This window comes from Ailuropoda melanoleuca, chromosome 18 (genome assembly GCF_002007445.2).
Source record: "Ailuropoda melanoleuca isolate Jingjing chromosome 18, ASM200744v2, whole genome shotgun sequence".
Classification (NCBI taxonomy): Eukaryota; Metazoa; Chordata; class Mammalia; order Carnivora; family Ursidae; genus Ailuropoda; species Ailuropoda melanoleuca.
In genome coordinates this window covers 18,359,391-18,374,245 of record NC_048235.1, presented here as the reverse complement: position 1 = coordinate 18,374,245, position 14,855 = coordinate 18,359,391, and the positions used below count along the sequence as shown (strand labels likewise).

Here is a 14,855-nt window from a genome sequence, read left to right as displayed (position 1 = left end):
TGTTTGGGCCTGTAGAGTGTGGGGAGTGTATCTCTCTATCTGCCTTATTCATTCCATTTAAAAAAGAACACTTCATATTTGGCATGGATTTGGGGCTTATTTATTTATTTATTTATTTAGAAATCTCAAGTAAATGTAAATAAGTGTGAGTGTTTTACTACAAATTCACACTCAAAGCATTGTTGAAAAGCAGTTTTACTTAGAAAAACCCAAGTACGTTTCCAGGGGAATTTTTTTTATTCTCAAGGTTCAAATGGCTTCCCATTAAAATGAAACAGACTGAAATGAAAACAGACATATTTGAAAAAGCCGGAAAATGCATCTTGATGGTCTCTTTTACCTGCTTGCAGACAATAGTTAGACTGCAAGCCCCATAAAGCTGGAGACCATCTACACGTAGCACACCATTCTAGATATATTTCTTAGCACAATCCCTGGCATGTAATAAGGCGTAAAAAATAGGAGTCGAATGAATGATTGACAAAAAGATGAGGTAATTCATCCTCTTGTTTGTAGCGAGGACAAATGAGCCGTGTACTGGAAGAGATTTCTATCAACCAATCTTTATTTTTTTTTTTAAAGATTTTATTTATTCATTTGACAGAGATAGACAGCCAGCGAGAGAGGGAACACAAGCAGGGGGAGGGAGAGGAAGAAGCAGGCTTCCAGCAAAGGAGCCCGATGTGGGGCTCGAACCCAGAACGCCGGGATAACGCCCTGAGCCGAAGGCAGACGCTTAACGCTTAACGACTGAGCCACCCAGGCGCCCCATCAGCCAATCTTTAAAAATTGTAGCAGCACAAATGAGCAACAATGGCAAATCTTTTGAATCACCCAAAGCTTCCACTCCTTTGTTCCCTAAATAAGCCATTTGCTGCAGTCCCTTTTAAAAGGCCATGTATGATTAGTGAACTCTAAGAAATTCACAGCTTTGACTTTTTCAACCCGCTCTCTGATGGCTCCAGGCTGCATTTCTAGGAACAAGTAAAACGAAAACAAAAACAAAATGGTGCCGTAATTGGGTTGAGAAGTTGGGCCAGTCCTTGGAGGGCCGATGATTCCTGATCTGCTTCTAACTTCCTCCCTTCTCTTCCCCAGGCTACCATCTTCAGAATGATTCCCTGCAGAGCTGCCCTGTCTTTTGCCCGATGTCTGATCCGGAGAAAAATCGTCACTTTGGACAGTCTAGAAGATTCCAAATTATGCCGCTGCTTATCCACCATGGACCTCATTGCCCTGGGGGTTGGAAGCACTCTTGGTGCTGGGGTTTATGTCCTTGCTGGAGAGGTGGCCAAAGCAGATTCTGGCCCCAGTATCGTGGTGTCCTTCCTCATTGCTGCCCTTGCTTCCGTGATGGCAGGCCTTTGCTATGCTGAATTTGGGGCCCGAGTTCCCAAGACAGGGTCTGCGTATTTGTACACTTATGTCACTGTTGGAGAGCTGTGGGCATTCATCACTGGCTGGAATCTCATTTTGTCTTATGTGATAGGTATGTTGCAAAAAAAAAAAAAAATCTATCTAGTTGTGTGGAATGGTAGAGCTGGTGCTCTGAGGCCCAGATCCTTGTAGGTCTGCATTAGTTAGTGACCATGTGATCATGAGTGAATTACTTGATCCCTGTGTGTCCCATTTATCTCACTTCTAAAGTGTCTCCTAATTGCAAAATTCAGTGATTCTGCTTCATCTCTGAATATACTTCTGAGTGGGTTTGGAAATATGCTTTTAAAAACAAACAAACAAAAAACCGTAGGTCTTTAATGCAGATAAAGTCAGCTGATTCCACACTTGGGGACTTGAATTTGGTTACTAATGTAGAATTGGAAAATTATCAAGATAATTTTATATGTGATTCAAATTTTCATTTCTGTCCAAACTAACCAGTGTTCATCTTAAAGCAGAGTAGCAAAGGATGTAATGTTAATCTTCTCCCAGTGACCTGTATATTCTCTGAATGTTCTGTGTTTCGGGAAGGTACATCAAGTGTTGCAAGAGCATGGAGTGGCACCTTCGATGAACTTCTTAGCAAACAGATTGGCCAGTTTTTCAGGACATACTTCAAAATGAATTATACCGGCCTTGCAGAGTATCCTGACTTTTTTGCTGTGTGCCTTATATTACTTTTAGCAGGTAAGGAAACCAGTTACACTCCTCCCTGAAATGAGCCAGACTAATTATCCCAGGAAAACAAGTTACCACTGGATTTGGGGACTGAGTTCCCAAGACAAGGTGGCATATTTATATGTTTAGGTTACTACTGCGTATCTGTGGGCCTTGTCACTGGTTAGAATCACATTTTTTTTTTATGTGATAGACATGTTTTAAAAATAAATCTAAATTGTGTGGAATAGTCAGAATAGCACTTCTAAGCAAATGGTACTTGTAATGCACTAAAGAATAAGATAAATCACATCACTATAATACCAATTGGAGATTTGCAGGAATGGCAGTGAAGTTTCAATAAGGAAGAATGGATAATTTTTGGCATTATTTCATCTTGTTAGCTACCACTAAGGATATTTGCAAGCATACTATTTCTAGAAGAATTTCTGTCTATTCATGCCTTCATCTATGTAATGTAGGTATTTAGCTAAAAAGGAAGTCTATTCAAACCACTTGCCCTTTTTTAATGTAGATTTTTTTTTTTTTAAAGATTTTATTTACTTATTCGACAGAGATAGAGGCAGCCAGCAAGAGAGGGAACACAAGCAGGGGGAATGGGAGAGGAAGAAGCAGGCTCACAGCGGAGGAGCCTGATGTGGGGCTCGATCCCATAACGCCGGGATCACGCCCTGAGCCGAAGGCAGACCCTTAACCACTGTGCCACCCAGGTGCCCCTAATGTAGATATTATGTAGACAAACATACTTGTTGCTAGAATTTTCCCATATTTTACCATCATGGAACATAGCAGGTTAGAAAGAAAGGCACAGGAATTAGAATCAGAACAATGAGGTTTTCAGCCCTACTTTGCCACTCAGTATCTTTGGAATATTGAGTGGCATAATTTTTCTGTGACTCAGTTTGCTTATCCATAAAATGGGAATATCAGTGTCTATCTTGTAAAGACTTCTTGCCTGGTATACAGTAAGCACTTAGATGGCAGGCGGTTTTATTTTGTAGGCATAGTTAATCCCTGCAGCCACCTTATATCTGTTTTAATTATTTAAACATTTTCCATTTTGATTGCCATTCTCACCTGCATTTCTGCCTCAACCATTCAAGGATTTCACTAAGAATAAAATCTGTTTTCTCACTTCCTACCTGATATCCCCTCGATAATCTGCCCCTTGTTTTCCTGTCCAACCTTGTCTCCAGTTATTTTCTCCCTTGCTTACAAAGGTGTGACAGAAATCTCTTTCTATCATGAACTTTTTCCTTGTAAAATTCTGTGATTTAAAGAGTAACTTTACCCTTAAAAAATGTAGTCATTTATTAAATATTTTATGTGGGGCTAGGAACATGAACAAAATTTATAGCTCTAAAATATTTGACATTATACCTGTAATGTCAAGAAAAATTACAACAATTGTTTTTCAATAGGAGATAGAATTCATTTGTTTTGCTTTGTAAACAGCCTAGCTAACATTAAATTAGTTACATCATATTTTATTTAGGGATGGTTTCAATGATCTTAACATATTCAGCTTTAATCTCTAAGCGATGAGAAGCATGTAGCTGTGACACAGTTAGAGTCATGAAAGTCCGTGGCAGGACTCAGGCCTTGGCCAGGAGCATTGCCCCATGTCATTTACCAGTGTGTTTTTACTTTAAATGTAGGCTAAGCTCACATGATAACTTTGTCCCTAGAATCTCTGAAGATGAAAGCCTTCGATTATAAATTTTGATTCATATTGTAATACCAAATGTCTTGTCAGCTGAAGCTCTTGCTTTATGAAAGACACATGGAAGTGTCTGCAGTATTTAGATGAGATGTTCATTGGTCGTTAATCCCAGAATAGAGTGTGCACATGGAGTATTGGGAAACGCTCATAAAACACGAGAATGGCTTTGTTATTTTCCAAGCAGATAGCGGTGTAGTGTACAGGGTGTATTTCCAAAGTGTGTAGGCGTAGAGTGGTTTCCAGTGCTACAGAACCAGTAATTATACCGTTCGCGCAGTGTCCTTTCTCTCAGAATAGTTACATTATTGTCAAATGCTGGGAATTATACAGGTAGAAGAATGAAATTCAGCTTTCCTCATCTCTACTTGGGTAATTTTGCTTATTTGATCCTGGGTGGTACAGATTTGTGAAAGATGCAAGTAGAGATATATGGCATAATCAATTCATCACCATCCTTTCCCCAGTAGTAACAAGTAAACTTTCTTTGGTCTATAATTTATATCCTGTATAAGTTGGATTAAAGGTAAAAATGTGATAGGGGTGCCTGGATGGCTCAGTTGGTTAAGCATCTGACTTTTGATTTTGGTTCAGGTCATGATCTCAGGGTCATGAGATTGATCCTCAAGTCAGGCTCTGCACTGAGCATGGAGCCTGCATAAGATTCTCTCTCTCCTTCCGCCCCTCCCCCCCACTTGCATCTGCTCTTTCTCTTTCTTCTCTCTCTGTCTAAAAGAAATAAACATACATATATATAATAAATACAGTCATGAAAGTGCTAGAAGGAAACAAAGCTAAACGTTTCAGAGTTAATATTGGGGAAAATCTTTCTAAAGGTAAAAACTAAAGAAGAAAAATTTATGTTCTAAAACTTTCATATATATATATATATGTATATAAAGTCAATCCTAAGAGTAAAAGTAAGTGATAAACTGAGAAAAACATACGCAATACATGACAGAGAGCTTATAGCATTATCTATAAATAAATCTTACAAATTGATATAAATAGAATAACCTAGTAGGAAATAATGGGCAGCTTCAATTGGGCCAAACTTTCTGGAGAATATTTCTGACAATGTGAACCAAAAGCCTTTTATGAAAGGACATATCCATGATACGGTATTACCTTATAAATGTTATTTTGAAGCAATAATTAGAAAGTGTACAAAGATATTTATAAAAGGATGATGATATCAGTACTATTTATAGTTGTAAGACACTAAGAGCTACCTGAGAGTCTATAAATAAGGGATTATAGTGTCTTCATATTGCAGAAGAGTATGCGGTTGTTAAAAATGAGGTTATCTATTTGTCAACATGAAAATATGTCTGTGTGTCTGCATGTGTGTGCACACCTGAAGTTCTGGAGAAGAGATTATATTTGATCTTCATTCCCTTCCTGTTTTTTCTGTGTGTTCAAATAACTTGAATAGGAAATTGATTACTTTTACAATCAGAATATAAAATGAAGCTATTAAAATGGGAATCAATTAAAAATTTATCTTTTTCGGTGAGACAGTTGAAGAATTATGTATTCTGTAACTATGAAGCAGACAAATGACTGAGCTTTTATTTTCAAAATTTTGCAGCCACTAACCTTAAGGTGACTTTTTTAGAACAGCATTGCATTAAAATTCAGTTACTTTACCTCTACCTTCCCATTGGTAATAAGAGCCAAATAAGATCCGCCCCCCCCCCCCCCCCCCCCCCCCCCCCCNCCCCCGCAAAGCTTTGCCACTAGATTTATTGATCTCTTGGAGTGCGGTGTCTCAGGGCCATGAGTACCATCCGCCTTCAGCAATGGAATTGGTTGTGTTCAGGAGATCTTGTGACAGTGAGGTGGGTCAGAACTCGTAAGAGAAAGGGATCAGTGGAAGTTAAATACATGGATGCTGGTAAAACAATATCCTAAAGCCTGTAACTGCCTCAAAATGCCATTGCTTTTCCTAAAACTTAGGTAAAAAGAAAATTAAAACACCCTTTCTTTTTTCTATAGGTCTTTTATCTTTTGGAGTGAAAGAATCTGCTTGGGTGAATAAAATCTTCACAGCTATTAACGTCCTGGTCCTTCTCTTCGTTATGGTTGCTGGTTTTGTGAAAGGAAATGTGGCAAACTGGAAGATTAGTGAAGAGTTTCTCAAAAATCTATCAGCGAGTGCCAGGTATAGTATTTGGGTTTTTCCCTTCTTATTTTGAATGTATTTTTCTTTTGTTTTTGATTGGCCTGCTCTTGTCTTACATTTTCCTCTGCAACAGTGGTTTTCAATTTTTTTTGCTGTAGAGACATTTCTGAGGGTCTGGTCTATTTCAAGACTCTTCTTCCCAGTCTCCCCCAGATATCAATGCATAAGTGCACTCACTGTTGAGCAGCTATTTGAAGCCAAGCAGTGGCTGGTTCTCAGCTTTGGGCTGTGCGGGGAGGTATAGAAGAGCCAAGTGAGATCCTAATCACCAGAAGGATGCCTCTCTTCCCCTCCCCCCTCCCAGGCTTTGTCAACTTTGCAAAACAATGGGTCTTTTTGAGTCATGCATCCCTTAGTTCATCTTTGGGAGAACCCTTTGGTTTCATTGCATTCTTTCAGCCTCTTAGTAATTTTCAGGCCTTGATTTTTGGAGAATGTCATTGGTTGCATATGCAGAATTGTCCATGCATTTTGCTTTTAACCTGGTAGTCTCAAAAATTAAATTAGTGATAATTATGTACCACAGGTTTCACCGTAAGATTTATATGAATATTCTGATGTGCAAATAAAATAAGTTTACAGAAATATCTATTACATGAAGTGAGGCATAACTACATGTTTTTCTTTGTATATGTTGTTTGAAGCCATTCTTTGGAGGCCAAAAATTAGGAACTTCTGGTTTTATATAATTTTTAACATGTCATAAAATATTCAACTTCAGTATTATTAATCAAGCCTAGAGAATTCAATTTCATCTTTTCAAATGACTTACTAGTAAAATATTTAAATGTGCAGCCTGCCCAACTGTCCATGAGAAGAGGAGGGTTTTTTTGTTTTTTTGGTTTTTTTTAAAGATTTTATTTATTTATTTGACACAGAGAGAGAGAGAGCACAAGCAGGGGGAGCAGCAGACAGAGGGAGAAGCAGGTTCCCTGTAGGGAGCCCGATGCGGGACTTGATCCCAGGACCCTGGGGTCATGACCTGAGCCGAAGACAGACGCTTAACAGGCTGAGCCACCCAGGCGCCCTGAGAAGAGGAGGTTACATGTCTTTATTTCAGAACATGGCCCATTATAGCGTGTCTCTGCTCTCACAATCCTGCCTGGCTGTGAGTTCTAGCCAGAGTGGACCTGGGCCATGTGCTTATGCTATTATTGATCAGCTTCCAGTTGAGTGTTGACAACCCAAGTGGGTGCCGTTCTTGGGAACACCACTACATTCCCTAGGACAGGGTGAGGAAATCAGAATTTATGTTTAATTTTATATATGTCAGCTTCAAAGAGCTGGTGAACACAATAGCCTTCCAAGAAAACAGTTTTCTATGAAAATGACTTTGCATTGTGCTTGCTCTCTTCCTTAGAGATCTGCCTTCTGAAAATGGAACGAGTATCTATGGGGCTGGTGGCTTTATGCCTTACGGCTTTGCGGGAACTTTGGCTGGGGCTGCCACCTGCTTTTATGCCTTTGTGGGATTTGACTGCATTGCAACAACTGGTAAGAGCAGCATCTTGGTTCTATGTAGAAGGAAAGGTGTTCCTTGTTTTACAGGACTACCCATGGGTGGCAGCAGAGGGTCAAGGGAAGAGTGGGATTTGGGGTAATATGGGCTGGTTCCAGACACAGCTATGACACCTACTGTATATGATAAAACAAAAACTTTGTGAAACTCTCGGGGCCTTGGTTTCATGAACTGGTAAAATGGGGAGAGCTAGGACCTACCCTTCCTGCTCCTGTTATGAAGGTTACTTAAGATAGGATACACAGAAAAGATTCTTTGCAAGCTGTCAAATATTTTATACATGTTAGTCATAACTACTGTCCTTAACCTTCAGTCTGGAAGTAACCTCCAGTACTCTCACAAGGAGTAACAAATGATGGTCGTGCTCGCAAATTGTCTCTTCCTTAGTCGGGCAAAACAGATTGTGGTCATTCTTTTCTCTTTATCTTGTACAACAAAGTAATCATGGCAGAATCCTTCTCTGCTTCTTCTGGTTCATATTACTGTATTGCCTTGTAATTGGCCATTTTGGGGCACTTCGAATGCCAAATCTTCTTAGAAAGATTCAAGTACGATTTTTGTGTTGAAGCCAGAGTTTAATAGAAATTGATGCCCTGGGTGGAAAATGTTTATCTTCATATTCATGGAATCCTTCCTATTTAAGGGCCTGCAGAATGCCATGATAGTCATTTAATTTCTGTGGATGAATCGTTTTCCAAGTGGATTAAGACTGCCATACTACCCTGAAATATTCAGTAGCGCTAGTATACCATGTCTTTTCTTTCTAGAAATGGGAAACTCACCTGCATGATTTCTTGCTTTCTCTTTTTGCCCCTGAGAATTGGAATTTTGTGTCATAGCATAGTCCTCTTAAGAAGAGAGAAAATTTCATGTAGAATATATGGAGGAAGCTAAGAAAACAGAAGAGACAAAAGCAGAGCGAAATGATATGAAGAAGAAGAATCCATGTTGTATCTATTAATGTTTCATTGAAGATGCAAATCTTTTGTTTATGTCTCCTTAGGTGAAGAAGTCCGGAATCCTCAGAAAGCTATTCCTATTGGAATCGTGACTTCTTTGCTTGTTTGCTTTCTGGCCTACTTTGGGGTCTCTGCAGCTTTAACACTTATGATGCCATACTACCTCCTGGATGAGAAAAGCCCACTTCCGGTAGCGTTTGAATATGTTGGATGGGGTCCCGCCAAATACGTTGTTGCAGTGGGTTCCCTCTGTGCTCTGTCAACAAGGTACATCGCATCGCCTTTGACACAGGGGCTGTTGGCAGTACCGCCAAGTAGTTGGTGTTTAAAGAATTGCTTTTATAGGTTTTAAAAATAATCTTCATATAAGGAATATATTGTGCAACTATGTCTTCTCTGAATAATTTGACTAGAATTGCCGTATAAAAATCTTAAGTGATAAAAACTTTATCACCCATCAGTTAAAAGTCAGTTTTTCAAGATAAGGATGGTGCAAGCTTTGGTAGAAATGTATATGGCATCGATACACACAAAAACATACACATACTCGTATGTCATGCATATTCATATATGTATGTATTATAAAATGGTAGGATGCTATTACTAGCATGTTTCCCTGCTGGCTGTGGACTTACTGCTAGACTTGACATTTTCTGCTGTCTTTTTTTTTTTTTTTTAAAGATTTTATTTATTTATTTGACAGAGATAGAGACAGCCAGCGAGAGAGGGAACACAAGCAGGGGGAGTGGGAGAGGAAGAAGCAGGCTCATAGCAGAGGAGCCTGATGCGGGGCTCGATCCCATAACGTCGGGATCACGCCCTGAGCCGAAGGCAGACGCTTAACCGCTGCGCCACCCAGGCGCCCCTCTGCTGTCTTTTAAAATAATATCGTGTCTGTGTGACTGGGAGGCTCTATGCTATGACATTGTTCAGTATAATGCTGAGACTTTTTCTCTTAGTACTCATCAGAATGAATTTGGTATAGAAATAGAAATTACTCTTCTGAAATTAATGAAAGCTCATATAATATCTGTGTGGAAAGCAAAGAGTAGTTGAATCTCAAGTACTCCAATTTGCAGTAACTACTCGTTTTAATACTTGAGAATTTTATTTCTCAGGTTCCCTGAGCTACTCACATTTCAAATTAACATGTGATCATAAGATATTTCATTCTAGTTTATATCATGGTAGCCCGTAAGACATTCTTACCAAGAGAAAATTAATCTCTTTGCCTGATTGCTAATTTTTTAAAGGGAAAATAAGTTTTCGAATGTCCAAAGTTGGAAAAGCAATCTTTTTATATAATTCCTCAGCCTAGCTTTTGTTCTCTCTCAAAGTCTTGTTTATTTTCTATTCAAGATAATATGAAGCAGCAGTTAGAAATTCACTCCCAGTGGTTTCTCAGAGAAACCTGAGGTTTATTCTGAATAATTTCAAGTACGTTCAAAAATCTGAACTATGAAGACATCATGCCATCGTGGTCTTAAGAAGATAGATGGACAAAGATTTATCCATGGCCAAGTTCAACCAGCTTTATCAAAAGATTAAAAAAATGAATTTTAAAATAAAATATTTTACACATTTTCTCTTAAATGGTTATTTTATATAACTAAGTCATGTATGGAATGGTGTAACCAGTAAACACAAAAGAAATTCGAATCATCTAAGGCAAAGAGCGTTTTTTTAAACTTCACTGTTCCTGACTTTTAATCGTGGCTACTTCTATGTACTGAATTTACAGTGAGTTGGTTTTTTTTGTTTTTTGTTTTTGTTTTTACCCTTTCTTTCTTGATTATCTTATGCTTCTGGGTATTATTACTAATTTGAAGAAATATCAGGCTCTGTGAGGAAAAATAATAGTAAAATAAATACTAGAAGTCCATAATTATCAAATAAATGAAGTGACTGTACCATGCACTCAAATAACAAAATCTCTTCTTTAATTTCATATCAGCTTAGGACTTTTAATTTCTGAGTTATGGCCACTAAAAATGCCTTAATGATACAATTGGGTTTGGTTTTCTGAAGTCTTAATTACTTAGTTTTAATTCAGTAATAATTTGTGGGCATGCACAAATTACTTGCAGTGTTGTTCTTAGTTTGGTAAGTGTGCTGGGCAAAGGTTTGCAACAGAATAATTAGTAGCACAATGGTAAATATTGACAAATATTCTTAAATGCCCAATCATAACACATTTTAAAAATAACAAGACTTTGTAATCATAGCTGTGATGCTGAGTTTTATACAAGTACTTAATTTCTGTTCTGAGATGTAATCTTGCATGAACGTGTCTGCCATACTGCATGTGTTTGCTTTTTATTCAGTCTTCTTGGATCCATTTTCCCAATGCCTCGTGTAATCTATGCTATGGCGGAGGATGGGTTGCTTTTCAAATGTCTAGCTCAAATCAATTCCAAAACGAAGACACCAGTAATTGCTACTTTATCATCGGGTGCGGTGGCAGGTGAGAGAGGGTTGACTTTTTTTAAGAAAAGGGGGATCTTTTTTTTTTTCTTCATCAACGATTCTAAAGAGAAATGCAAAGTTAGGCAGTTTTCTGTTTTGTATCTATAAAGGTCAGTAGCTTGTTTGTGAATGTTTTCCTGTTTTGAATTGTTTGGGCATGGGTTCTGCGTTTTAGTTTGTCCGGTCTTTACCTGTGTGTACCTGTCTAGAATAATACTTGAAATAACTCACGTGTGGATTATGAATTTTTCTGTTCTAGTCTTCTGGGCTCTATGTTTCCTTTACCCCGAATTCTATTTGCCATGGCCCGGGATGGTTTACTGTTTAGATTTCTTGGCAGAGTGAGTAAGAGGCAGTCACCAGTTGCTGCCACGTTGACGGCAGGGGTCATTTCTGGTAAGCTTTACAAACATAGGATTCTTCAGCATTGGCCTTGAACATTTTATGCGCATGCATGGACTTATAAAGAGGGTCTGCTTGCTGTGCATGTAAGTTAAGGAAAAAAAATCACTGGTAAATGAGGTTATGAACATTGGGATCTGGTAATTGTGGTGGTGGTGGTCTACTGAAATTCATTCTTAACTGAGCCTTGGGGATTTTTTTTTTTTTTTTTTTTTTTTTTTTTTTTTTTTTTTTTTTTTTTTACTATTTCATTATTTTAACCTTTTGGGTTTCTAACAAAGGTGCAGAGGGTTGTAATGGTTCTTCACTGTATTGTTACTCATTTTTAGTTAAGCATAAGAAATGTCAGGGTAACTGATACTTGGCTGTGGTAATCACTGCCCTTGGTGTGGGGGTATCTGCACATCCCGGACCACCACGGTTCTCTAAGACTTACTAACAGCTATTTCCTCTTAGACCCCATTAGGAATCTATTTTTGCTTTCAATGGTTTTGATACTTAACTCATGTTAAAAAAAAAAAAACAAAAACTCCCAGATGCCCACCTTGGGGATGCCATAACATGTTTGTAAAATGCCGTTGGCCAGATTCTTATCCCATGCAGAAATTTTCAAAGAGATTCTACAGACTGAGAGAATGGCCTTAAAGGTCCTGTTAGAGAAAGCAAGAGAGAGACTTCATCAACTTTATAATGCTATTTTGGTAGTAGAAATTCAAGCCAAAAGTGATAACTTGGTTGTGACTCTGAATTTGGGGGAAATTACAGAATGCTAATGCTTAATTATGTATGAAATGGTATTTTTTCACTTGTAAAGTATTTGCCTCAACAACTTCACTTTGTAAATGTTTCCTAATAAATCTGGCACTTTATTAGACATATATCAGAGGGTCAAGGCCCTTCTTTTCTTAGTGCTTAGATTTGTGTCCCCATGAAATGAAGGTTGCACTAGATAATCTAAAGCCCATTTTTTTATTAAACAGTGGATTATGCTATTAAAAAGAGTTTATAAATCTTGACAAAGGATCACACATTTTATTTATTCCATAAAAATGTTTCCCCCCCAGTGAAATCTTACCCAGTAATACTGTTTTGTATTCAGAGCTTTAAAAAATGTATCCCTCTTTCTTCAGAAAGAATTTAATTTGGCAGCCTAATATATTGACATTAATAACTAAAAGACGGTAATTGTAGCAGAAGGCTTTTTTTTTTTTTACATTCTGAAATATTATATTTTTGTTATTTGTACTCCCTCGCCTTACTTGGCTTGTTTTTAACTTAGATCAGAGAGCTTGTCTGGATAATTAATCATTTTCTTCTGTCTTGGCTACTTATTTTGCTATTTGTGAGTCTTACAAAACATATTGAAATTTTAATAATCCAATGTGTAAGCATACTAGCAACGGAAGGTTTTCAAAGTGAGGCATGAATTGCATTTAAAGAAACTGCGTGATATTGTAGAAAGAGCACAGGGAGGTAGGGAACAGGTAGAGTTTACTTGGAACTCTACTGCCCCCCCATAGTTGTCACCATGCTGTCAGCCTATCTGTAAAATGAGGAGCATAATCTTATCACGTCAAACCATGTGAAATTGCTGATTTCAGGGTCAAAAACAGTCAGATTCTGGCCACTGCATTTGGTTAAACCTGTATCATTTCCCCTGTCTCAGAGGATTATTGGATCAAAGATAAATTGAGGTCACAGAGATGGAAAGCTTGCTAAGAGATGTCTGGATCACCATGTGAATGGAACGTAGTGTTTCTACCTAGGATAATAGACAAGTTACCACTATTTGATGTTTCAATGGAGAAAAAATTGCTCAGTGCAAGTTCACTCTTCAACTGGAAAAGTGTATTTTGTCTCAGAACATTACTGAGATTTTTTTTTTCTTTTTGATTCTAGTCAGTCTTCTCAGAGTGTGGAGTTTTAACCAGCATAGAATTTGGCCTCTATCAGAAACATTTCCATTTAGGGGCGCCTGGGTGGCACAGCGGTTAAGCGTCTGCCTTCGGCTCAGGGCGTGATCCCGGCGTTGTGGGATCGCCCCACATCGGGCTCCTCTGCTATGAGCCTGCTTCTTCCTCTCCCACTCCCCCTGCTTGTGTTCCCTCTCTCACTGGCTGTCTCTATCTCCGTCCAAATAAATAAATAAAATCTTTAAAAAAAAAAAAAAAAAAAGAAACATTTCCATTTAACTGGAAATTACTTTATTTTGTATGTGTCATAACTCAAAACGCGGATGGACGTTGAAATGATTACGTAACATCTATAATGAAAGCTCTTCTGTTTGAATTTTTTAATGGTTGTTTTAAAACGAGTTAACCAGTGTTTCTGAGCCATGTTTTCCTTTTGAAACATCAAAGGGGAGTATTCTGTCACAGAATATTTTCACTCTTTGTCAGGCCAATATTTTTTAAGTAATCAAAGTAGAATGTGTTTTATACTTGATAGATAGCTGAGGGTTTTTGAAGTTTTACTAGCAGTTTATATGACCCAAGGATCATCTTTTTAACTGTGAGAAATATATTTCCTATAGTTTGTTTGATTTATCATGGATACTGGAACCATAAAATGCCAGTTGACCCTGACTTGGAAGTTATCAACTGTATGGAGTTTTATCATAGGTGTTTTTGGTTTTTGTTTTTGTTTTTTATCATTCTGTTCTTTTCCCTGTAGCTGTGATGGCATTTCTTTTTGACCTGAAGGCACTTGTGGACATGATGTCCATTGGCACTCTTCTAGCCTACTCTCTGGTTGCTGCGTGTGTTCTCATCCTCAGGTGAGTGTCCTCATTGGTTCTGAAGGGTGTGTGTCATGTGGGGCCCAGGGAGTAAAGAAAATTAGAACTCACCTTCCTTGTTTGCAAGGAGCTAGTTGTCTCACAAAGGTGAGAGGCCATGGACAGAAAAACATCAGTATAAAGTATAATAATCATACTTAGTCCTTAGACAAGAATTAAATACAGTTGATAATTAGTAATAAGTTGGCTTAATCTATATGAACAGCAAGTTCTTATAATGAATAAAAACACTTAAAAATATTATAGTTTTTGTCCCAGTATCTCAACTGCTAAGATTTTATAATAAAGATTTTACTCGGTGAGGCACACGTACACACACATACACACACACACACACATATTTATATTTATATGAAAAGGTAATTTACCATTGGGAAAAAATTGAATGAACCTGGATATCAGTAGCAGAACAGTTAAACACATAAGGGTACATTTATTTGGTAGACTCTTTTTCTTAATTATACTTAATTATATGGAGAAATGTATCTAATTCAGCAAAGCTGTATGCAGCTTCTGAATTTATTTAAATTATAACATAAATTTACATGAAGAAGTCATTTTGCGTAGATATACACATCTGTGCACTTACGCCTGGCCGAAATTGTACCAAAATGCTGACAGTGATTAACACTGGGTTGTAGTATTGTGGGTGGTTTCGATTTCCTTCTGTATATTTTGTATATTTTTTT

The 14,855-nt window shown here is 37.8% G+C and overlaps 1 protein-coding gene across 4 annotated transcripts in view; it reads left to right on the top strand.

The window, feature by feature from the left end:
* The window catches only part of SLC7A2 (solute carrier family 7 member 2), a 77,077-nt gene that overhangs the window by 51,556 nt on the left and 10,666 nt on the right, over positions 1-14,855 (top strand). For 3 of the 4 annotated variants that reach the window (XM_034647558.1, XM_019804418.2, XM_019804417.2), the window contains exons 2-8: positions 1,099-1,489; positions 1,972-2,127; positions 5,837-6,002; positions 7,384-7,517; positions 8,546-8,768; positions 10,826-10,965; positions 14,043-14,145. In XM_034647558.1, coding sequence (XP_034503449.1) covers positions 1,114-1,489; positions 1,972-2,127; positions 5,837-6,002; positions 7,384-7,517; positions 8,546-8,768; positions 10,826-10,965; positions 14,043-14,145 — 1,298 coding nt within the window. In that variant the 5' untranslated portion in view covers positions 1,099-1,113. Of the gene's footprint in view, positions 1-1,098; positions 1,490-1,971; positions 2,128-5,836; positions 6,003-7,383; positions 7,518-8,545; positions 8,769-10,825; positions 10,966-11,226; positions 11,364-14,042; positions 14,146-14,855 lie in introns of all 4 variants that reach the window. The other variant, XM_034647559.1, reaches the window with a different exon arrangement.